General features: G+C 38.1%; 1 protein-coding gene across 1 annotated transcript; it reads right to left on the bottom strand.

Moving 5' to 3' along the window:
- Positions 1 to 249: 249 nt before the first annotated feature.
- Positions 250 to 24,975, bottom strand: LOC103379368 (cohesin subunit SA-1-like). Its single transcript, XM_008310905.3, has 6 exons — positions 24,756 to 24,975; positions 1,731 to 1,916; positions 924 to 1,044; positions 656 to 811; positions 459 to 555; positions 250 to 356 (listed from the first exon to the last, which is right to left on the bottom strand). Exons 2-6 carry the CDS (start codon positions 1,757 to 1,759, stop codon positions 265 to 267), a joined length of 495 nt encoding a protein of 164 aa, XP_008309127.2. The 5' UTR covers positions 1,760 to 1,916; positions 24,756 to 24,975; the 3' UTR covers positions 250 to 264.
- Positions 24,976 to 26,338: the final 1,363 nt, after the last annotated feature.

Genomic DNA, 26,338 nt, shown 5'->3' with positions numbered 1-26,338 from the left:
GTTTGAACCTGAATCTGACTGAATGTTGTTCATGATGTTGATTAATTTTTAAAAAGCTCATCACTCTTTTTAGGGGATGTTCGATATGAACTTTTTGCTGATATCCAATAGGCTAATATTGTCCAAACACTAAATTTCCAATTCCGATATTAACCTGATAACGACTCTTACCGGTTTACATAATTATGCTAATATTGGTTGGCTAATAAATTCTTAGACGTTGCTACTTTAGAAAAAAAATTGTTAAAAAAACAAGATTTGTAGTTAAAGGGATTTTACCTCGTCAAACTCCTCTGTCATCTTACGGATGATCTCGGCGTTCTGCATGTTCCTGAACATCTCGATCCTCACGGTGCCTGGTTACACAGCAGTGAAAGGATTTCATGAACAGATATATCCACATACGTGTGTCAGCTGACACAGACCAACGTGACCTTTTCCAGTTTGAGGAATTTTACCTTTACATCCTGAGCACTGGATGAAGAAGTTGATGAGGTCCAGCAGAGCCAGGTCTCTGTCCTGTTTGTACGACTCAATCCACTCGTCCACCACAGACTGTTGAAGCACACGTGTGTCACTAACACCATACATCTATATTTACAAACTCTCTGTCTCTCTTTTGGACAAACATACATGAACAGCTACTGTCACTCACCTGCATGGCACTCTTGCCCATTTTGACCACTTCAAACAGAGTGACCAGGTCAGTGCCATCTCCATTGTGTTGAGCAACGCCATTGGCTTTACCTCGGCCTCTTGCCACAGGCGTCGTCTTGTCTGTGGGTGACCGCCGGGGTTTCTTATTGGCCGACTGTTATAAAGAACCAAGACGCAGACAAACAAATGAATAAATCTATAAACACATGAAATAAAGAGGATTTTCTCATGACTGTCCCACGAGCTCCGTTGACCTGCTCTCGTACCTGCGCTTGTTTTCCAGGCCTCCCCCTCTTCTTTTTTCCTTTTACTTCAGGATCGTCCATCTCACTCATGTTCATACTTAAGCCCACAGTGTCTGTGGCCCCAGACTCATTGGATGAGTCCCTGAGAGAAGGAACAAATAAATCAAATATGTGACTCAAAGATGACTGAAGCTCATATTCATCCACCAAGTAAATACATCTGAGGCTAGGAAGACTACAGGCATGAAGAATGAAGCTGATACAGGCTGACGAGTCAACGACTTATTGACCGTTAAATCAGGATGAGGAACAAAACTAGAAATGTATTATTGATTCCAAGGGAAAACTATTGGTGTTTTTGTGTTGTTACTGCAAAACAATTCACCACGGAACACCAGAAACACACGGAAGTGTAAGAGACAGAAACAGGGAATTTATTAATTAAATAATTAATAGGGAATTAATTATATAAATAATCCTAAAGCATAACAACAAATATACACAGGGCAGATAGCAGGTTCACTGTGCTAAGTGTAAAATTCATTCAAATTTTAGGGAAGAGTTAAAGAGGCAGGAAGGACTTCCTGTGGTGGAATAAGTCCGTTGCTAAATGTTCTCCTGTGTCTAACCAGCATTTCCTGGAGTGGATGTCACCGTCAAAGACAGACCTGGGCCATGACAGCATAGATTTAAAAACATGTTCTCTGAATATGACGTGATAAAGTCTTTTTTCTAACAGCAGTTAGTGACACAGTATTCAGACAAACAACCTGTGTGGCTGTTAGTATGGATGATGTCACACATTCACTGAGAAACTTTTTCACTCACTGCAGGACGGGAAGCTCCGAGGTGATCATTCTGGATCTGTGCCTTCAGTCTTCCCCTAGCTGTGTTTCAGGTCCAAGTGATAGTGGAATGAGGCAGCTGACAGGGTGGGGGTGGGGGGTTTCGATAACAGCAGGAAGAAGAAGTTCCAGGATGGACAAGACTCTGCTTCTTAACTCTCTCCTGCTCCTGAAAGAGTAAAGAAACAGATGGAGATAATTTAAAGGCATTTTAAAGGAAATGACATTTTTACATTTGTTATACAGTAGGTAATAGAACAAACAGGACTGGGAAACATGGCATAAAATACTAAAGGGTAATTGGATTGAAATGGCAGTTAAGGTAAAGGCTAATTAAACTGACATTTCATCGTCCGGTTTAGTGAAATCCTGAATAAATTCAAAACAAATTCTCTGTTTGCTTTATAAGTCATTCCACACGTGACATTTTTACAGCGTCCGAGTCAAGTGTCAGAACAGACTCTCAATCTGTCACTAAGATGAATAACACCGTGGAGCTGACAGCGGGGAAAGGACGACACCAACTGGTTACTTTGAGAACTACAAGAGCAAAATATTGTGGGATGGAAAGAGGGCAGAGACACAAAGACACACTCACACACACTAATGGTGACAAATTACTTCAGCACCGTGAAGACATTTGGAAAATTCATCAAAATATTTTAGTCGAGCAACAAACTTGATATGTTGACATTTAACTGTACTTAAATATTGACATTTAACTGTATTTAAAAAGGGCAAAATAAATGTGAGTCACAAAATAAATCAGAGGTAAAGCTGAGATATGTGTTTGGTATTAATTGCTGAAAACCATATATTACGTAGCAAATACAATAATTACAATGTCCGGGATTATAAACGGTGCCATATTAAATTCCAGAATGTTTTTCTACTAAAAGTGATTCATGGGACTACATCTGTTTTTATGTATTAGTCGACAGGAGCCAAATGTAAATATAGTTATTGATTCTTTTCTTTTTTTGACCTGTTGATATTCTAGTGAAGGCAGATCAAAAATTTGAGCAGTACCACTCTTAACCACGGGGGGCAGCAGGATCCACAAAGTCCTCTGTGTCAAAGTCTAACTTCAGAGAGCCTTACTGGGGCTGAAGAGGGAAGAGTGGGATTAGAAAAATATACTAAAATAGAGTGAAGTCATAAAAACCCTCCTGTCAGGTTTGGTGCAACTGAAGCAGTGATTTACCGCTGTATTCTCCCCAGAGTGTGTGTGAGTGTAGATGTGTGTGTTTGAACGTTGGTCTGGGCAACAGTAGGGGGCAGGCTAAGAGAGAGTGTATTTAAATGCTGTATTCCACACAGTGTTTGTACTGAGGAATAGCAGGGGCAGGAGAGACCTCTGTGTGACTGGGAACACACACACACACACACATTTTTTCTCCATCTCTGGAGTGAAGCAGCAGAGGCTACAGATACATGTGTCTGTTGAGAGTCTGATTTTGGTTGTTTCATAACATTCAGTTACTGCCATTTGTTTCTTTATATGAATGAACTTAGAAATACAGCAGAAAATACAGGAGTGAGTCACACACTTCTAAGACAAATAGGAAAAACATGTATGAAAATACTCTATTTTACTACTCATCTAAAACATCTGCCGGCACTGACGTCATGGTAGAGTCCGTTTATTGTAGAATTCTGAGTGGCGTCTTTAGTACCAGGTCACAACCTGAATCTACGCCTGGTCTGTGTTGCAGATTTCCTGTGATGCGAATCACATAAAGGTTTGTGCTTAACTTAATAGTTGAATCATTTTGTGGGTAACTCTATTTCTGGCATTGCCAAACGCCCAGAGATTTTTTGTAGGTAACTCAGATGTTACAAAACTATATCCTTACTTTTTGTATCTGTGCTAGTATTTCTGGCATTGCCAAACGCCCAGAGCCTGACCAGTCCTGTGTTTGTCTGTCTGGCTCTGGCTAATGCTAGAACATTTAAATCATAACAGAAAAAACAAAAACTAATGTGTAAACCAGCTCTCTGTGTTCTGGGAAAACCCTAAAGTGCCAAACTGTAAACCAGCTCTCTGTGTTCTGGGAACAAACTCCATCCATCTACAAGGACTAAGTCATTTGTATGCGTACATCTTTAGCCAACATTGACCCTTCACCCTCTTCCCCCTGCTCTCTCATCACGTTGAGTGGTTTACATTTTATACACTCGTCCTTCTAAAGTCCTCAAAATCATCCTGAGAAGAAGCTTTAGACCTGACAACACCACACACTGGACGCCTGTTCGTCCAATCAAAAGCACAAAGGACAATTGTCCACAACACTTTTGTCCAAAGACTTGACAGGAAGCCGTAATGTTATAAAACATTATGACATGATAAAATCACCGGCTGATCCAGAGCAGAAGGCATTATGGGTCATGTCATCTCACCACTCTCTCACCTGATGACTCTGCTCTCTACCCTCCCCCACTCCCCTCTGAATCTTTTACCCTCCTATATCTAAGTTTATTTTTATCTTGTGTAGGCATGGACACAGACACAAGCCAGTGCCATCTGAATTATTCCTCCTCAGAGCTGTTTTTTCATGAGCCTCATATCGAGCAACATTTACATTTACCTCCAGCATTACTACCATTACAGTTATTGTTATTTCAGGACAGTAGAACCTGAGACTTTAGACACCGTTCTGGTCAAAATAAGGACAATTCAAGTTATTTTTTCAGTCTATAATTCATGAGGTTTTTTTTAGCAGTTTGGCTGGTCCTGTAATTTATATCCCAAAGCAACTAATACATCAAAAAATAATCCCATACATCATCTGTGGCTACAAGAAGGCGCCGTCTAAACTAGAGACGAGTAAATGCTGCTACTGCAACACTGACAAACCACAGCATAAAGACTTCATTTAAATGAGAATCAGAAGAGGAGATGCTGCTTTGTCTTCCACTAGAGTTGTCAGAAGTACTTAGTAGTGACACAGTGAGGGAATGCAGTCAGTGACGTGGGACAAATTAGGGACTAAAAATCGACCTATTTGTGTTTTTCTCCCTCTTCACTAAGCATTTTGGTTCGTGTAATATTTGGTTATAGTTAGAATTAGAATTTGTTTACAGTATGTGAATTTCTCATTTTTTCATTTTTTAGTCTCACTTTCTGTCTCTCAAACATGAGCGTGCACACACACACACACACACACACATGAAAGCACAGATCCGTGAGATATATATAATAATTTGCAGACTCTATCCTGGAATTTTGGAGGAGACAACAGACGCTGCCGACAGCTCTCTACCTCTCACTGCATTTCAATTCATAGACATAGATTTCAAAAAGAAAAACAAACACTCCTACTAATTAAACAAAAACCCATTTAAAATAACAAACAAGCAGTGTTGGAGTAGAACAATGAATTATACATGCCGACCCCTTGGTTTTTCTTGCTCACTGCTGTACACCATCACACACCGCTGGGTCTGACTCATTCCATTACTTCATGCAGGCAGCAGAGAACGGCACTGATTTGTCCCAGGATACTATGAGTGTTTTAATGAGCAGAGGTGTCACTGCTGAATAACAGACGTGTGTGCTCAAGCAACGTAAAGAGAAAATGCTGAGTCAAATGTCTTCCTTTGTTCGAGCTCTTGATGAAGTACCAGAAGCATCGGACAATGTGAGACAACCCCATTAAAAAGAGCACTGTGCTGTATGTTACTGCATTTGAATTATGGAGAAGCACACGTTCGGTCATATCATTCAGTCACATAAAAGGCTGCTGATATATAAACCATTAGAACATGATGAAATAATTCATTTGTCAATGACAGAGGAAGTGAAAGAAAGATAAATAAATAAAAGGATCACAGTGTGGCCAAGCAGCTTGACTTTGAACAGTGGTTACCGTGTTCCATCTCCTCTAGGTAAACTAGCAATGTCTTTTAGTTTGTGTATGTATATATGTTTATATATACTGTGTATATATATATATATATGTATATGTAAATATATATATATATATATATATATATGTATATGTATGTATATATATATATATATATGTGTATATATATATATATGTATTGGTCATAGTGACGGTACATGCTGAGACAAATATTTTTCAGCAAATATTAAGAACTCTAAATGGATGAATGGATTTTAACCACAAACATTTCCAAGTATTTACCTAATCCTACTGTTACAGAAAGACTTTTTTTTTTAATTAAAAACTCTAAAATAATAATCCATACATTTTCATAAATTTATGTCAAACAATGCCTGGGATATTACAGACAAAAACAAACATGGGACAGTGAACTCAACATCAAACGGCAGCCACTTGTGTTTGGTACAGCCTACAGTTCTTTGCAGTTGTAAGTGCAGCTGGAGCGGCTTTTAAATAAACCCTCATGGTGACTATCAGTGTTTCCACACGTCATAATCCTCAGTGACTGTGTGTCTACTTAAGAGAAATGTAAGACAACGAGTGAGCATCTGAAAACCACTTAACATGCATGACATGTTCTCTGGGAGGCAGGCCGACGTTGCCATAGCAACTGGTGTGGGTCATAAGCCCGGTGATGACGGGTATATTTGATTGGTTGAGGGTAGATAGGAGGAACCAAAGGGGCGGGAGGGGGGACACAACTGGACCGGTAACAGATCCAATCAGTGGATCAATGCTATACCATAACTTCAAGCCAATGGTATCGCCTCAGTTCAACATTGGTTTATACACCAGCGACCAGGTTCAGGGGCAAAATCCCACTTTGGTTGTGGTAGCTGTAATTTTCCCCAAAGTGTGCACTAGTCTGTAAATCTAGTAGAAATGTAGAAATTAAAAAGATATACCAGTTTAAATTTCTTCTGAAACAATTCTAAAGTGAAAGAATATCTTTTTAATTCTAGCCTTTAGAGGTGACATCTCTGGATGATAAGATTCAGATTAAGTCCTTTATTCATCCCAAAACGCTCAACAGTGTTGGCAGCAGCAGAGTCGAGGAAAAGGTATAAAGAGTATAAGTATTGCATAGTGCTATGGAAAAAAGACATCAGCTAGCCACTTCTTAACATGATACTGTCCAGTTTACAGGTATAATTACTCTGAGACTCTGTAGTTTAAGAATAAACAGCTACGATAATCATTAACTCATGCAGATAATGATAATCGAAGGTGAAAGATGAAAGAGCTGCTACACAGGTTTTTGTTTTTTATCTTTACTGGACTTCACCAGGTGTGTAAATGTGTGTAAATAGATCTGATCGAAGCAGACTCCCACAGAATAACTAAATAAAAAAATAAATAAATAAAGGGAATGAAACCTTGGTTTAAATTAGAAAAGTACGATCAATGCACTTTGGTGCTGAGCTACAGTTAAATCAATATCTGGGGAACACAGAGGTGTCTATTAGTCACAGACGGATGAAACACTCTTCACGTCTTTGTTTACACCCTTCAGTTTGAAGTCATTGTAAACGCTAGACTTGAAGCCAACAGAGAGCTATATTTATCCTAATGCACGTCGACTTCAGGTGTAAGAACTCAATACAAGCAGTACTCAAGCAGACAAGTGCAGCTAGAGGCTTTTTCCTTGGCCTTGGGCAAAAAGAAAAATGGGAGATAGACCTGAGGGCCCAAAATGTTTAAACCCAGAGTTGTTGTGAGAAGAGAAAGCAGATGGTTGTCAGCGTGAGGCTTCCAGAGTCGTAAAAGCCATTTTTGTTAGGTAACTGTCAGGAGTGGATGTTGTGCAATCAGGTGTTTAAAGGTGGTGTGCAATGTTTTGGCATCTGAAAAGATGAACCTTGTTTATCTTAATAGAACCCACAGGCACTTCTGTTTTTAATCTAAGGAGATTAGATTTACTGCTCCACATCTCGATCTTTGTGCTTTTTATAACAGGAGAAGTTTTACAGTCCCTGAAATAACATTACCGTCAAAATAATGCAAAAAAACTGGTCAAACACCATCACATTTTCTGCACACCATAGTCAAACAGCGAGTGTGAAGCCACTGGCAATAAAATTGTGACATTGTCCTCTATACGCCTTCTTTAAAGGGAAGCTAGAGACACTACTGCTGGGAATCATGCAGCATCACATCAGCCAATTGGTCTGCAGTGAAATAGTCAACGATGATGAACGGAAGTAACTGCTCCAGGCAATGAGACTCTGGAAGGAAAATGTTAATGTTGAGTGTCTAACAGTTATTGACAATTCTTTTATTTTATCTTAAAATATTTTTATTTCTTTGCTTTGGACTGACTGACTGCATGAAGTGCATTCAAACAATCTCTGTAACTGGTGATTTTAAAGACAAATGTGATGTTGCCTACAAACCAGAGGTGCCACACTTTACACACAGACACACAGACACACATCTCCTTGTTCCCTGCTGCTTATTCTTTTAACAAGAGTAACCAGGAATGTATCCGTTATAATTGGCCACCATCTCTAGGGAATAAAATGCAGTCACCCCCTGATTCCCCCACTGAAAGAAACTAAGACAGCTCAGCATTTGAGAGAAAACTCAAGACTGCAGCAACAGAAAATGTCAACATCTGGGGGAAGTGAGAAAAGCACAGTTTTTCACACCTTGCGTATTCCTCACATGCCTATCATTAATTTAACAACAGATGCTGGTTTTGAGTAAGAGCCAGTGAATACGTAACACCATCTGAATTAATTGTGTCAAAGGTTTAGGTCGTCTAAAACCCTACAGTCAATGTAAAGGTAGAGGAAAGAACAGTGAGAAAAGAGAAAGAGAAAAAAATGACGTGTGCAGGATTTCTAAAGCAAATGTCATCTGTTTTTTGGAAAAAGAGACTAAATATCAATTGATAAATTAATTAATGAAGCCAGACGAGGTGTGTGCTATTTCTGTCTCTACAATCAATATTAAATGGGCTTAGAAGTGGTCCAACTCTGGAGGATAAAATCTGGACTTCACTTTCCATTCCTAATAGAAATGTAAGTATTGGGGTTGGTACTACGCTAGTAGGTTATATTCCACCACCAGGTAGATGACAAAAGAGGTGGTGTAAAGGTCTTGAAAGGGCATCAGGACGAGAAGCACTGTTATTAGAGAACATTACATTAAAAACGTAAACCGAAATGTTGTTAGAGAACATTACATTAAAAACGTAAATATAAATATAATCATTTCTGTATTATGAAGCTACATATGCTGCTAACATCATTGCTACTTGCAAATACACATCACCGTTAATAACTATACAGATTAGATAGTTTCAAGGTAAAACCTAAAACAAGACAATGTATTGTTAGAAAAACTAATGGTCAATACGTAAAAAAACCCAACATATCAACATACAGCAACATCTATTGAAGCTGCATAGTAACCCGATTGCACTGTGCTGCTGTTGAAAGCAAACGGCTCAGGTTGTTCTGTGACTCCAGTCACCAGCTGTTTGCAGGTCAGAGGCATCATTGTCATGCTAATGAAACGACAAAGCAGAGCCTGCCAGTTACAGTCAGGACGTTAACATGCTAACTTTAGCCATGTCATATAAAGCTTGACTAGTCTCTTTTAGGTTTGTGCAAAATCTATTGCATAATAGTCGTTATAGGCAAAATGCCAAAAATAATCTGATTAAGTTTGATTTTACTCCTGGACTAGACTTAAATATTTACTGAGGTATACTTCCTTTCAGCCCCTTCGGATGTTGTGACACGTTTCCTGTTGGCAAGATAGAGTGTAAGCGACCATTACAACTTTTTAAAAATCCCACCCATTTGTACCTCTTTTAAAATTAATGGTGGTTTTATAGTCCAGATCATATGTCCTTACATGTTGTTTCTACTTTTTAAGATATAACTTTCATCAAATAAGCTTGTAGAAAAACTTCAGTTATTAAATGCAGTGTAATGCATTAGCCCCGATGATCATATTATTCCAGTAACTCTGATCCCAAGGCACATTCAAGTTATTTTCTGCTAATATTTACCAAAAATTCAGGGAAAATGTTTTCAAAACATCTCAACCTGCTTATACTTGTTCTTCAAATAAATTATACATCGCATTCATAAGCACTGCAAGATTAAATCACAGAGCTCAGAAAAGTGGGACAGAAACGTGGGAAAGAGGTTTCTGCAGATAGAGAGACCAAAACAAGAATGATTATTATCACTGTAGAAACTCAAATCACGTAAACTACCACTGAATGAAGGGAAAAGCCGAAAGTGATCTTCAATGTGGATGAGGAAAATAACTTTCCATGTGGCTATGACTTGTTTATGTTCTATGCATTCCACCACATTGTCACACATCATTAACTTCCCTGCAACATCTGCAATATCTGCAAAATCATTTTGCTTTTAAGAGCGGCCACAAGATCTTCCATACCTCTAAAAAATACAAGTGAATGAAATTTAGCAGGTAGTGTGGTTCCTCTGGGTATCCTCAGCTCATCAGTTAAAAATGGGTTATAATTATCCTGATTATTCTGTTCTACAATACATTAGGATTGCATAGAATCAAAGCAACTGATCACAACGCAAGCAGTGGCAAGGTAAAAATAAGTGACACTTCAGGGAAAAGTACTCTGTCCATCTCCTTATGAACAAGTGTAACAAGATTAAAATCAGCCAGAGGGACAGAGCTGACTGGGCCAAACAGCATACGTATAATGACTTCCACATAATGACTGCACTGACTAAAGCACCACTGCAAAGCTGCCAGTGAGTGGCACAAGCTAAAGCTGCTTAACGCTGTCTCTTCAGACTTATGCAAACATACGCTGTCTCCTCATCTTTTATTCAAAACTGGACACAGCAGCATTATAGGTACAGCTATTAATAACTTGATGGCCGTATAAAACAAATAAACCCTGAAACAGCAGTCATCTCGGTAAAGATAGTTTCCGTAGCAACATCTAATCTACAGACCTCAAGTACTTTTTCTACCTAATGGACATGTTTTTTTTTTTTACCTAAGAATGAGATGCAGTGTATTGTATAACAATACACTGCAGGCGTATTGTTATACTCCAGGATATGCCCTCCCTTTTTTATGTGTGAAAAACAGAACCTAATTTTGACATTCAATGTAATCCTGGGTTACCTTAGGAGGATTTATTCATAGTCAAACCAAATGTTGATTTTGAGCTCCATCCATAGAAGCTTCCCTACCTTAACAGGTCTAGAAGTTTGGCTACCCCAAAGATCATCTACAGTCTGCAAACTAAATGTTTTTTTTATGTAAAAGGTGATATGCTGGTGTATGTAAAAATGTCAAAAAACTTTTGTCTGTGGTTAATGTTTTATTTTTCATGATTGCTGAAAGCATTATTCACATTCTGTTTTAAAAAAAATAAAAATTGCAATTAAATATGTTTTACCTAACATGATGAACTATTGTGATTAATCATCATGATTTCAATATTGATAAAAACAAATCATTATCATTTTGGCAATAATTCTGCAGCCCTAGTTTTATGCGTTTCACACATGGCCAGTGTTTTGTATGGTAGTTTGTAGATTTGTTGGGGGGGGATCACATTGCATTGTGACCTCACACACCATAAAACCCCTAAAAGACTCTTTACCTCATTCTCTAAAGAACTTGGTAATGCAGTACAAATGGTAACTGAGAATACATTTAACACTCAGCTGTCATGCACTTGTGCTGTAAATCCACAGGTAAAAAAAGAGCTCGAGGTGAGAGGATGACTTCAAGCTAGGATGAATTTAAATAGATTCAATTAAAGTGACACAGGATGGACCTGCTGACTCCAGGGATGATCCAACGACTGGAAAATAAGGTCAGTCTTCAAGAGGAGGTGAAAGTGACGAGAGATTCTCTGCTCCACCAGACACAACACACAGTTTCTGAGAGGTCTGCGTGAATATCTATGCAACGCTACGAAAATGAAGAGAGTTACCCGTAACTGAGGAATATGTGCGAATGTTGAAAGATTAATGACGGCTGTCAAAATGGAATAAGCAATTTAACCAGAAAGCTCAGAGTAGAGGTTCATTAAAATACACACAAGGGTGTGTGTAATTGCCAGAAACACCTGGTTAGAGTTTATACAGCTGGTTTTCAGGCTGCTCTGTGTGTCATCATGTGCTTTGACATTAAAATAAATAAAAAACATCAGAGGACATCAGTTATCTCACAGCTGACTGGTCTTACTGTTTCATACATGAAACTGAAGAGGCCTGGACAATGTGACAGAAAACTATGATATAATTGGTCGCTTTTCTTTGTCAATAATTGATGAAGGCATAAAGAAGCTCTCGCTGCTTTTCTTTTAGGTATAGTGCTTTAATACAAAACCTCATAACCTGAGGTGACAGATGCTACTGTGTGTAAGGTAAAGCCTTGCAAAAATGTAAATAATAATTTATTTAAAATAAATTCACACAAGTTAAATATAAGAAGTGTAGGTGAAATCAGTGCAACTGAAAGGGGGGGATTAACAATATTTAGTTTAAATAATTACCTTTGTCATTTATTAATGAACAACAAAATCCTCTCATACGTGTATATATATGTATCTATGCATATCTAGTCAAATGGCAATATTGAGGTTCTCATACATGTATATATATGTATCTATGCATATCTATCTGTAAGATCTCTCTGGTGTTACACCAAATATTTATGAGATGACAATGACCTAATGTGGTAACCTTAGCTCTGAAGGATACAGCACAGTCAGAGCTCATAAAAAAGCAAACATTTAAGAACAATACCAAAAAGAAATCTTTTCTCAATAATCTGTCCAAGGTCATAAAAATAATAAAAGACAGAAGCTGTAGCTGCACCGAGCACCAAAAAAAAAAAAAAAAAAAAAAAAAAAAAAAAAAAAAAACCTCTCAGGAAAGTCTTGGCAGCAGCTGATGAGAGATGCAGCTCTATAATCAAATATAATAATAGACCATCGGTGATCACAAGCCACTGGAGAAAAAAAAAACAAAACAGACATTTTGTTCTAGAATACTCCATTTCTGAATGAGCTACTCAGTTTTAACATTCTTCATCCACAGTGCCAGATAATATACTGCCAGCACTGTAATCACAAAAAATGTACTACATTCAGGATCATTGCTCCTCGGCTAAAAGAGAAATGGCAGCTGGAAACACCAGTTTAAGACCATGTAGTTTGAGTCGACATAAAACCTTTTCTGACTTTTTGGAGTTCCCTTGAAAGAATTTTAATTGCCTCCTCCGATTCGTCGTGTAATAATAGCATGTTCAGGCAAGTCGGTTAGGCTAGCTCTTGGCATGCTGCCCAAGCAAACAAGGAAAGGACTATCTGTGCCACTGACGCCTGGCTGAACTCTTCTGACCATTGCCCTGCAGAAGGTAACCATTAATGCACGGAACATTTGAAGCTCCAATCATGCATAATTCAGGGGGAAATATTCTTACATTTCAATGGCATTTTGTCCTGAGCAACTGCTACTTATAGTACTGAGTACTACCTACATAGACTACTAATGTGCACGTCTTCTATAGGTTGTTACAGAAGATGTTGCCTTTATCTTGCCTGTATCAGACTCATGTGCATTTCATAGCCAGAATACAGATTTAAGATTTTTTTTAAAAAGCTGGTTCAACCCTCTGTTTATTAACTGGAAGGAAGATGTACTGTAGTAAGTTCAAGTGTATTTACAGGATGACTTTTTTTTCCCAGTCCTGATACTTATTTCTGGATAAGTCACAGGATGACTTTTTTTTCCAGTCCTGATACTTATTTCTGGATAAGAGCCAATATACTGTAGCTATTTTATTTTCATATTTAAAGGATATAAACTAGAATCTGACCAGTAAGAAAGTAGAAGTGAATGTGTGCTGTTGATAAAAAACAAAATAAAAACAATCATGCACAGGTAACCTGAAGCAACAACAAACAAACAGTGACCATGGAAACTGCTGGGTGTCAGGGATAGGGCAACACAAACTCACAAAGAAAACTAAATCTACTCTGAAACATTTGAATAATAAAAAAAAAAAAACCAACCAAATATAAATGAAATTCATTTCTGAATCGCTTGTAGTCATTCAGATAAAGTTGGAAATGAGAACAGCCCCGATCAGCCAACAGTCACATCTGTTCCATTTTAATTTGTTTGCCAAGATTTTTCATGGTAAGAATTCAAAATATTACCTTTATCATTATTATTTAATTATCTAAAAGCCTAATTACTGTCGGAACATGAAGTAAATAATTAAAAATGTTGCTCCATTTTAGAAAATTACAATAGAACAGTATAGAGTAAAATACAATAAAACAGCTTTTGAGGTCATTGCAAACACAATAAATATTTAAATGAACCTTAGACACAACGTGACTGCAATCGGTCATATGAGTCATGATCCTAGCAATATCATGACTTGTGAAAGAAATGTGGCTGGTTCATTGGTCAATGAGATGTGTTGCAATTTATGATACCAGCTATGTATATTCAAAAGGAATACACCAATGGGATTCAATTGGTGCTTTGACTGTGTAGATAAAGAAAAAAAATGGTCTGTTTTCACTTTTTCCAATTGTACCAGGCTTCAGCCCAGTGATTTGTGGAAGGTCAGGTGACATGCATTTTCACGCCTGTCAGCATGGTGTATTATTTACAAAAGGAAGTTAAAACTGAAAAACAAAATCAAGGAAAACACGTCACTGACGCTGGGCTACTGGCAGCTGCTGTGACCACAGTCAATAAAAGTCTGCAGTGAATTTTTACAGCCTGCTCAGCAAACACAAGTCTTTTTAAAAAAAGGCCAACAACAGCCTCACGGGGCCACTCGTAAGACCTGAAGCACCAACAACAGTAACTGCACAGTTAGATGCTGCCAACAACCAAACATACTGATAACATAAAGCCTGGGCCCTGAGATGTGAAACAGCCTTGAGGCTGAACTGTGACCATCTGGTTTAACCAGATTATGGTTATGTCACGAGAGATAAACATCAGACGCAGACACAAGTCACAGAGTCCGACACTGTCATGTTACCGTGCACGCACACACACGCACACAAGCACAACCATCTGTTATCATCGCTGCACTGTCGTCCTTAAAAAGCAGACAATCCAGGTCTAGCAGAGCAGAGGGCTGGGGAGGTCTGCTATGTGGAATTCACAAGCTGATACTATCTCTGCTGAAATTATGTTTTTTCTGCTCTACTCTGGCAGAAATACCTTTGTCAACAAAGGGTAAATAGATCATAAGGAAAGGGCATGTCTATGGAAAGACGTTAAGGAGACGGAAAAGGCCCTTGTTTCACCATGCAATGGCTGCCTGCTCAGCTGCAGCTGACGCAAAATGGTGCCGAAAGAAGGGGAAAGGGAAAGGTGGGGGGAATGAGGGGAGCTGTTTGGGAGGCAGTGGGGCAAATAGGAAATGGAGGGGTATGACAATGGAAGTGGAGACAGTAGAAGCAGAGGGAAAAGGGAAGAAAACAGCTAATGGTTTTCTTATGTCTCTGTTCTTTACTTCCTCTCACCTTGGCCTAGATTTTGAGTTAGCCTATTTTTACAGAAAGGGATGAAAAAGGATGCAACATGATGGACACACTCAGAGACACATGTGGAGAAAGACACACACACTCTCTGTCAGTGCAGAGACTGTTCTCACAGCCATTTTTAGTTGCTGATGACCTCATCAGACATGAGAAAGCAAGAAAAGCTGGCAACTCTGAGACGTGAAATGAATGATAGTGATACATTAATAACAACCAGGGCTCAAAAAAATAAGCAGTTAAAATCACATCAATTTATGAAATGGTCATATTAACCACTGTATATCCACTGATTTCACCCTCCATCCACAACTTCAGGCGAGGCCAGTGCAGGGCGTAAGTAATTCTACAGCTGACAAGCTGACTGAGACAGTTGTCAAACAGATAACAAGAGACTGCAGACTGATTAATACTGTTGAGGTCAAGGGCTTCGTCGAAATTTGGAAAACAACTTTCGCAGCATACGACAAGAGATCCTCTACATACACAGGAATGACTCAAATCCACTTACTGTGTCAAGGTATAGTTTAGAGTTACAGATTTGTATGTTGTTCTTGACATTTTTCCACATCAACAATTCATGTGTTCATTCATCATTTAGATGAATTAATGAATAAATGAATTAATTATCATCAATGTTAATTGTGATTCACCTTGAGTTACCCTGTGGTTTATTAGATTAGATTTATTTTTCATAATATTAACTTAAAAAAAGAATGTCATGAAGTCATGCAGTGCGGCTGCTGAGGGGAATAATAACTGCTGTGATAAAGACAGAGGCTGAGGGAACTGCAGAGAGGCGAGTGAGCTTAGGAAGAAACAGATGGCTAATTCTAAACAGTGCTCTGAGCAAGTGGAGTACACAGAATTCAGCCAGGTGTCTGACACCAGCAGTGAGACGGGGAGGAGGTGGAACTGTTAAAAATGAAATTTAGTCACAAAAGACTTCAATAATGCTTACATAGGAGAACCTTATTCTGCTGAGGATGCACTAATGCTTTGTCAACTAGGAGAACTGTGGAAGTGTCACAGGCAAAAGAAAAAATGTTTTTATTTTTAAATCCAAAGGCAAACTTTGTTTTATTTGATACATCTATTGATGAAATGATTAACCCTTGCTTGCAGCCACACATATTCAATCATGCACCATAGATGATTACAGTCACAGTCACAGTACACAGGATGTACCTGCAAGTCTACTTTACTAACATCCACTGCTCAGGTTTCCCATATTCATTGGCAGTGTGCTGTATTTTATTGTATTTTACATATTTGTGTGTTTTTACTGTTGTTTTGGTGCTGTACTGCTGCTGCTGGAGCCTAAATTTCCCAAAGGGAACTCCCGAAGGATTAATAAAGTTCCATCTTTCTATCTAAGTCAACTGTGCAACAGCAAAACAATATTCTTGTGGCAGGAAAGGATCAGGTACATGCCCAGTATTATATATCCATACACCTAATATAAACATATACCAGTTCAAAATAGCATATTTCGAACGTGAAAGTGAACACCATGGCTGTTATTGCCCATGAGAAACTAATGATGAGTGAAGGACAGGGCTTCTCTTTGGAGCCTACTGTTTCCCTGGATTCTGTCAGATATTGTAAATGACTGGTACCTTGGCTGCAATGTTCAGCAGCCTGTGGAGTGAAGACTGCGAGGGGTCTGTCTTATCCTGTGTTAAATTAATTGGTTTGAGTTGTGATTATGCGGTTTGTGAAGATAATCTAATAACACGGCATCTGTGAATAAGGAAGATGGATTAAGGATAATCTGCCTTAGCTGAGCAACAGGGTCAGAGAAACCTCTTTAATCCTCTGTGCAAAGAGCAGTGTGAGTCTGAGTGCAGTGAAGTGAGCAAACGTACTATCGTTATATCTGGCCAAACTAAGAGAAAATCAATGTGAACGAGGCTAATCAAGTTTCTTAGAGTAAAACTACAAATGCACTTCACTTTCATTTTCACCCAGGGCTGATTTTATATATTCAAAGACTTTAAAGATCACTTTTATTTTCAAAATATTGATTGACATATAGCGCTGCCAATCCTATTCAAAAAATGTGGCTTGTTATTTGTAGTGCACTTTAAGGAGGGCTTATTTGGGCTAACGTTCCTAGCGATTTGCAACCTCTTCATTCTCAATAGTGTAACAGCCACACAATCGACTTGGCACAGGTCATCAAATCAATATTAAGTAAGAGTGTGTACAACCGGCACTCGCTGTGGATACACACATCAGCGTACCATTTGCTGAGGAGGCGTGTGTATGCTGTAGCTCGCAGCCAACTCCAACCTCAACAAGTATAAAAGACACCCTGAGGATTTGAGGGTCTGGTCTGGAGTCAGATTTAGAAACATAAGAAACATACAATGTTTGTGTTTCTTAAACATACATACTGAGATGTACAATATGGAAACATGAACTTAGAGAGAATCATCTAACCACTGACCTAAACCCACCCCTGCATACAGCGAGCTTCGAGCACTGATCCTGATCTTTTCTGTCTCAGGTGCAGCTTATAATAAGGTCTTTCTGCAGACAATAGCTCAGTGTTTTGGAGCTTGTGTAGAAGTATAGTGATGTCAGCGTCAGGACAGCAGGCCAGTCAAGATGCCGCAGGTATAAACTGTCTACAAAATGCAAGTCAGGAGATGTTGTGTGAAAGGTAAATCCATACAAAGAAAGGGGGTTTGTAAAATGTATAAGTCGAATGTCCACCAAAATGATCATTATTTATAATTCTGGTGCTTGTTATTTAATAACAAAAAAGATGAAAAGATCTCGTAAGAGAATCGTCATTGATGTCAAAACAATAAATTCAACAAGGTCAAAAATAGTTATATATGATTGGACACCATATGTGGCTTAACATGAAGTGCTTCATATAACTAGCCAATTACGACTAAGATGCGTATTAGGCCACAAGTGGCAAATATGGAGAAATGACATAAAAGAAAATGTGCATTAACTGCTGCTGCTTCAGTAAACCCTAACAACCTACACTGGTGTATTATGAAACTGGAGGACTGACGTTCAACCTTCCTCCAACATAACTTTCTACTAACTGTCAAACACATCCAATAATGTCAAATCTCTGTATATCTCTAAGAATTACTGTCGAAAAAAAATCATATTCGCCCTGTTGCTGAAGTGATCACTGAGTACTGTTCATTTTGAAGTGAAAGTACTTCTACTAGAAAGGAAATATTTCATGATTAAATGCAATGTACTTTATAAATTTCAATATTATTATTTAAAGAAGGATTTTTAGACAACACAACTGTGAATCAGCTGAAGGTAGGAAGCAACTTCTGCTTCGCAAACAACCCCTGTAACTACACCACCAGGGAGACATCACACACAGCATGAATGATACACCTCTTTTCTCATTACCGCTGACCCTGACAGTTGAATAACATTACTTTATCACCTTTCCTGTGAACACACAAATAAACCTCACAGATGCTGTTGGGGAAAAAACTGGTTGGCGTCAATTTATCAGACAAGCTAGTCTGGACACCTCAACGTTTTCAGTACAGTCTCACTGTGCACATACACCACCAGCACCGCTACACACTGTATAGAGTGAAAGATGAAGCCGACAGTTGCTAATAATATCTGTAAATCAGAGCTTGGAGGTGGAATGATGCTGAATGCAAACCACCTGCTCCCTGCTTTCACAGGAAATCGATCTTTCCCTTATTAATATGTGCGTTTTTGTCCACAGGGAGAAACTTGAGGCATCTTTGTGAGGTGGCTCCTCATTTCTCAAGTGAAACAAAGCTTTGTGATTCCACTTTAAGAGAATGCAAAAGCTGAGGAATGCCACGAGATGCCTCACACTCTTGAATGGGCGTTTTTACCGTGCCGTAGACTCTCTGTTTTGAAAGTGTCAACAATGATTTACAAGCACATTATCACTGTGTTCTCACCGGTTGTGGAAATCCTCCGAGATACTTTTTTATTCTGGCTCATTTTTTGCTTCACAGAACATAAGAAGTCCAAGGGTTTTAAAAAATCAGTTACTGCCAAAAGAAAAATAAAAGTTAGCTCAACAATAGCCTTAAGTTGCCAAAAATGAAAATTGTGCTCCAAACTGTGAGGAAGTGGAAAATATAATTACAAGTGTGGAACAAAAACTACAATCCATTGGCATGTTAACAAACTGTGAAGTGGAAAATATAATTACAAGTGTGCACAAAAACTACAATCCATTGGCATGTTAACCAAAGACTGGTGCAGCAAGTGCTATATTTGATTAAAAAAGAGAAAAAAATGACACCAAAGAACTTTGGAATCATATGGCCAGCAACATTCCTAATGCAAATTTCTTTAGCTGCTTCAAATCAGACAATACCCTTGCAATAAACCTTTAACTACAATGTGTGCATTAAAGCTTGTTTATATGAGGGGGAGTGGGGGGGGGGGGGGCTTTTTTTAAATATTAAATATTCATTGTTTTATTTTCACTGCTTTGTGGCTTCCAAACACTGTCTCCTCTGATTCACAGATTTATAAGGTGCTTCTCTAACATGAGCTGACACTGAAGTAAACAAGTTCACACAACAGGAAACCACATGACAACGAGGGCCTCTAACCAGCCGCGGCTGACAGAACTGGTTTAGGCAGTGTAGTGTGGGACTGTACTGTATGTACACACACAGTCATATGAGAGCAGAGAGTTGGTGGAGGGGGGGCTATAACAGAGACACAGAGAGACAGCTTTAACACCAAATCTTCACCAGGAGAAGAAAGTGTGAAATGGAACGAATCTGCCTGAAAACATTTAGCCTTGAATAAATTGTACAGATTCCATGCCTGTCTTTGAAAGAATGATGAACGTTGAGAAACCCGTGGGATAGGGGATTCATTAAAAGCACTGGAAAATCTGCTGATAAGAATGGGTTGTGAGCTAGTATTTTTGTAAACAAAATATAGAGCAGAGATTTTGACTGAAATTTATCTGCAGTGAAAGAGTTCCTTATGTTTTATTTTCTGCATAGATGTTTTATTATCGGGGCTGTCGATTGATTAAAATTCTTATTGCCAATTTATCGTACAATTGTCCACAGTTCATTCATAACTAATTATTCACAGAGTTTTTTTTATCTGTGCTAAATATAATAATGCAATATAATGCAACATGGGAGTTGACAAATATGTTCGCCCTAAAAAGAATTCAAAACCAGGACAGATATAAACTTAGAGGTATTAAAAATGGTGGAGTTTGTATGTGTCTTTATTTTCTGTGTTCTTTTGGAGTTCATAGGGTTGGAATTGAGCACTTATTTTTAGGAAAGTATCAATAGTGTTATTTTTTAGATATGTCATCAACATGTTTGGGTCACTTGCCTCTTCAGCTAATTTATGTACTTGGCAGGACACGGTTTGTTGTATTTAATTATTGGTATTTAAAGCAGTTGGCTTTAACTCATACATACTGTGTAGTTTTTGGTAGCCCTAGTTATAAAGAATATTCATTTACACAAACAACTGAAGGTAAAAGTCACAATAAAGCCTTATTTAGCCTTTGGTTGTACTCCAGTCTGGCAGAGGCTTGACAACAAGAAAACGGGGAAGTATTCGTTCTCAGATCAAGGTCTTTGTCTAATAGGCTTTGACAAATGCCAATCCCATTAAACAGTCTCCGCAGGTGTGACATTTTAAGCACAACAAAAACACACTATGGTCCAGCAGTGAAAGCAATAGACCAGCACCAGAAGGCATGTAAATTATACAAAAACCAGGTTAAAAATACAGATATATCATTTCATTGCTTTGCAACACCAGTAAAATAAGTTTTAAGTTAGTTTAAAACTACTAATCAGAAACTGTGACAAATCATTACTATCCATTAGGATCTTTTTAAATTACAGCAGCCCCAATGAGCACGACTCTCAGGCTTATCATGGGTAAGCAGGGGAATAGCATCGAATAAAATGACAGATGAAGAGAGAAGAGATTTCAGCCGTGGTGTCAGTTGCGTTTAAGGGTTTTCCTGACACCAGTGTGTGGAGTTTAGAACATCAGCTTCAAACTGCTGTGGTAATGACAGACTGGTGCACCACTGAATATTCATCACTGTGAACAGAAATAAAGAATACAAAGATGTTTTTGGGCTCTAATCTCAAAGCTATAAAACAGAACCTTCTACAACAGTGACTTTAATATAAGGAGTAAAACCATCAGTCTTTGTTGTGGACGTATCTAAAAATCTCTATGTTTTCACATAATGACTAAAGGACAGTGGTGCAACAACATTTTCGATCATCATATTGATGCAAAAATGTATATAAATGTATAATAGTAATGTGTACAATAGCAGAGGATGCTAGTATTAGTCATTTGTGATAGTAACAGAGCTCAGTGTAGATGAGTTATCATATGAACTTCCAAGCTCTGTGAGATTTGATTTTTTTTCTTTGCAAATTAAGCACAAAATCAAATTTTCACAGTGAGAAAACACAAGCAAAGAGGCTTCAACTGCTACCAGGATTAATGGACAACATTAGTCCTCTTTATCTGATAGGACATTTTTTACGATTTTTTATGATTCAATTTGTGAGAAATTTTCAAGATTAACATTTAACAACAACAATGGCAGAGGTCACAAACTGGAATTTTTCTTTACTTTATAGAAACAATATGTTTAACATTAAAGGAGCTCCTTGGTGTGAAAACACAATAAGATTAGATTCTTAGGACACCACTGAACATCTTGTATTTAATATCTTTTTTATGTAGCAGAAATTATTGTACACAAAAAAGCTAAAGCTATGCAACGGCTAGCATTGGTTCAACCAAAATGAAGAACCATCTGCAACCATAAGTGCTAAAATTCCCAATCCACTTTTTCCAAGCTAATGACAAAGCTGGGCTAGAACAGAGAAAATGTATGAATAATAATAAATTATGCAAAAAGACCGTGAGTTGAAAAGAGTTGATAACTAAACAGAGCAGAACAGGAAGTGACACAATATGTTGCAGCAGAATGTCAAATATGGCTCTCCCTTGCACTTCCTCTGAAGAGCACTGCAGTTGAAACTTAACCCTGACAGTCTCAGTTTTTCTGTCATGTCTTCTTATGTGTCAAACAAAGACATTTTGGATATGATTTCTAAAAGTGACCAAACCATTATATTTTTCAGTGCATCAAGTTACTGCAATACCTATAAATTACAAACAAGAGTGAACTTAGAGTTTACTTAGCCAAAGACAACGGTCATGCATATATGTGCATATATGGTAAGCATTGTGTGAGAACCTCAAGTAGGACTGTAAATCATACTTAATGTCTTCACCAGCACATCTCCGAAAGACTACCCAGAGCGACCCCCTGGACTCTGTGCTAGCCGATTCATATGTGAAAATGATTTGTTATGCTCCCTGAATTACTTTGTCATGACACAGGTCCAGTGAAACCATCTGAACATCATTATCTGAAAATATGTCCATTCCACTGATGGGAAAAACTGAATGATGTCATATACTGACTCCAGCAGCTGATCTCATTTTTGGGAAAATGTGTTGCTTTTAAGAGACCTGACTAAGTGAAGCAACTCCATCTCCAACAACCTTTGTCCGATATCCACAAACTCTCTTCAACATATGTCCAAACCACCTCAATCTAACCTCTTTAACTACATGTCCAAACTACACTATCCTAACAGTCCCTCTGATCTGCTCATTCACAATACTGTCCATCTTGGTCACTCTCAATGAAAAACTCAATGTAGGCACTAGGACATAATAGATTTACAATTATTTATAATGTGGCTATTCTTAACAGGGTGATCTATCCCAACCCTATGCATGACCAGAATTGACTTTAGTGTGGATAATGGCTAGCATTACTGCCATATTAATTATAAATAATGTGTTGGACAGATTTTAACCTACATGTTCTGTATACAAGAAATATTGCTCAGATATTGTGGTATTTTTTCTTGTATTTCAAAAACTAGTGAATTTGCAATTTTAAAGCACTGGAACATAATTTAAATACTTTGTCTTCAGAGAGTTTGGGTTTAAAAAGTGTCATCCCAGCTGTAGTTAATGTTAAACAACATGTACAGAGTTTCAACAGAGTTACTGGCTACAGAGTAACTGAATTCTAAAATAGAACCTTTGCAAAATAAGGAAGAACAATGTGAACTATTATTGTGCAACAAAGGAAATTTGTGATATTTTGTCATTTCTCTTTTTATTCAAACCAATGATGTCAAGAATACCATAATACTGTTCCTGAGCTTGAATGATTGGTTAGGTTGCATCAGTCTGGTGTGAAACTGTGCCAACAATATTATGCAGTTAAGTATCAAAACAACTACTGTTAAAGGGAAGGGCCAAAGGTGATTCTCCTAGCACATTTTTATTTGCACTGGCTCCAAAAAGGGATGCAAAGTTAAATGTAATGACTGCAGGTTATGGCCTTTATATAACTAGCCAATGGATTGCTCCTGGTTTGTTTGGATCCTGATGCTGCTTTCAGGTAAGCAGTAAGTCCAACACTTTAAACACACTGGTATTTCCTGACACTGCAAACCAGGACTAGCAGAACCAACAAACACAATCCTGAGCATGTTCAATGTAATTGTGACTGGGATTAAACGGGAGTCATGAAGACATTTGCACACAGTCTGGAGCCTCTGACCTACTGTCACCTGGCCCTTTACTATGCTGAGGTCAGTGCAGGGTTGGGACCCAGGCTGCACTGGTGTCTGTTCAGACCTGTAGGGCTGACTAGTGGAGCCCATCCCCCCCAATGTGACTCATGTTTCCCTGCTTGTTTCCCGCACAGAAGGGGGCGGGAAAGGCAAAAGAAGCGCCATCATAATGTTGTTATACATGCAGCAAACATATGCAACAATGCATCCACGTGTTGACGTGTACTGCATTAAAACAACACGTCTGGCCACTGTGTGAAAAGTCGACAGCGCTCTAGAAACTCCTAAGAATGTAGTGATGCTTATGTTGACAAGACCAGGACGTTCGTGTGCATCATCTGTAGCGGGTGTGTAATCAAATAAAACAGCAACAGGCTGAGAATAACAAATATTTGAGGAGGTGACAAAAGTCAGCAAATCTACAGCAATGAATGGCAGGGCAGCAGACACTGTGTGGACAACCACCATCATAATAGTTCTGTGTAAATGAGCCAGAGAAGGTGATGCTCTGGAACCTGTCGTGCAAAAAACACCATGAAAACACGTCACACAGCATGGCTTTTTATTTGTTGACAAGGCACACTTTAGCTCGGGATGGAAATTTGTGTCCAAACATCCTGGTGCTGAGACGACAACACTCGCCCTTCTGACAACTGTTCGAGCAGAATCTTTTCTTTTCCCAGTATGGAGCTAGCTCACAGGCTAACAGCCCCGCTAGGCTACAATAATGTGAGTGAGGAGGAGAGAAAGCACATTCACCTCCGTTAGCCGCTAGCGCCCATCCCCCAACCAGGCAGCCTTTCCTTCTACCGCGTCCACCATCTTTAATCTGTGCCTGCGTCTGCCTTCCCGCCGCTCTAAACAGCATAAAAACACCGGACACTCACCTTTAACCACCATCGCCGACACGGTTATCACCTTCCCCGATGATAAATCGATTTTTTATATAAAACCGTGTGTATTTTAATATTGAAAATTGGCCGTAGGAGCGGAACCGCGCCTTGAGAGAAGAGCAGCAATCCTAAACCGCCATCTGGTGGTATTTTCCTCGCTGTGATGCAGCGGGAGCGGCGCAGCCCCACACCGGGACACAGCTGCCCCCTGGCGGACACACTGCATCAAGGCCGGAAACGCGCCTCAAAGCCAGGGTGGGACTCACGGGGACGCGCACAAAACCAGAAGACTCCCCATTATATGTTTATTAATAATTATCTAAGTGCACATTCACTTTATCTGTACTCGCTAACTGTAAATGATTCTGGAGTGAAAATAGTAAGGCTGATATCAAGAGTGTCATTTTTGTCCCTTATTTTGTCTACATTTTTAAATGAATAATATTAAATTGTATTACTTCAGAATTCTTAACTGAATTAAAAGAATAATTAAAGAAAAAAACTTCTAACTCCTAAAGTCTAACCAAAGGGCCAGTATGGGAAATGTGGACCCTCACAATTGTGTGTGAATCCAATTGTGTTTACAATTATAAAATAGATATTTAGTTCAAATTAATTTTTAATTTTATTTTTTTATTATTGGTACATTCTAGATGTATTTCAGGGTCAGGGGATTCTATTCTTCAATCTAAAGTTAGATTACAACATTAGATTTTAAGGTGTTGATTTTGCTAATGATGATGATGATTTTAAAAATTATTATTTTAATTTTAGTTTCTTTATAGACCTCTGAGAATAAAAATTTCAGTTTCTTTATAGACCTCTGAGAATAAAAAAACACAATTTATTTCTGTGATTAACAATAATTATAAATTTTTTTTTTTATTATTACTCCTTCTTATATTGATATAAAGTATTGAACAGTATACAGTATTTAGACTATTAACATACTATATGTTGTCAGATAAGATTATGTTTAAAGTTTAGCATAACTGAAAAAATATTTCAAACATTTATTTTCTATTTATTTTAATTTATCACCTATTGACCTATTGTATTATTGTTTTCGTACATATCAGCCTTCATTTGTGTTTTAATTATATTATAATGGCACAGTTTCCTATTCCAATGTAATACACTTTGGTTTGTTTATACCCATTGTCATGTGATGTAGTGTTACTCTTCATCATAGTCAGGAAATTAAAATATTATTTTTTCCTCATATTACGACTTTAAACTGCTTTTTTCATTAACTTATTGTTGTTGATTTTGCATATTTGTCCAATAGGTTTTGCAGAAAAACACAAAAGAAATTGACGTTAATACCTGCTTTAAAATTAAACGACTTCTAAGGCAACAAACTACTAATTATTTCTACACTTTTAAAATATTCACCAGGTTCTATTACAAGTACAGTAGTCTTATGTGACAGTAAAGGAGATAAAGTCCTAACTTCCAGCATGTGACTCTTAAAAAACAAAAACATTTAACATTTAATTTGCTTTCCGCCTCTCTTTCATCCTCTGCTTCTTTGCCTATGATGGAGTAAGATGCTGAGAGAGTTTCTGTTTCCAGAA

Source organism: Cynoglossus semilaevis, chromosome 1 (assembly GCF_000523025.1).
Source record: "Cynoglossus semilaevis isolate Cse_v1.0 chromosome 1, Cse_v1.0, whole genome shotgun sequence".
NCBI classification, from domain to species: domain Eukaryota; kingdom Metazoa; phylum Chordata; class Actinopteri; order Pleuronectiformes; family Cynoglossidae; genus Cynoglossus; species Cynoglossus semilaevis.
The sequence above is the reverse complement of the archived record's forward strand: the minus strand, read 5'-3'. Positions and strand labels throughout refer to the sequence as shown.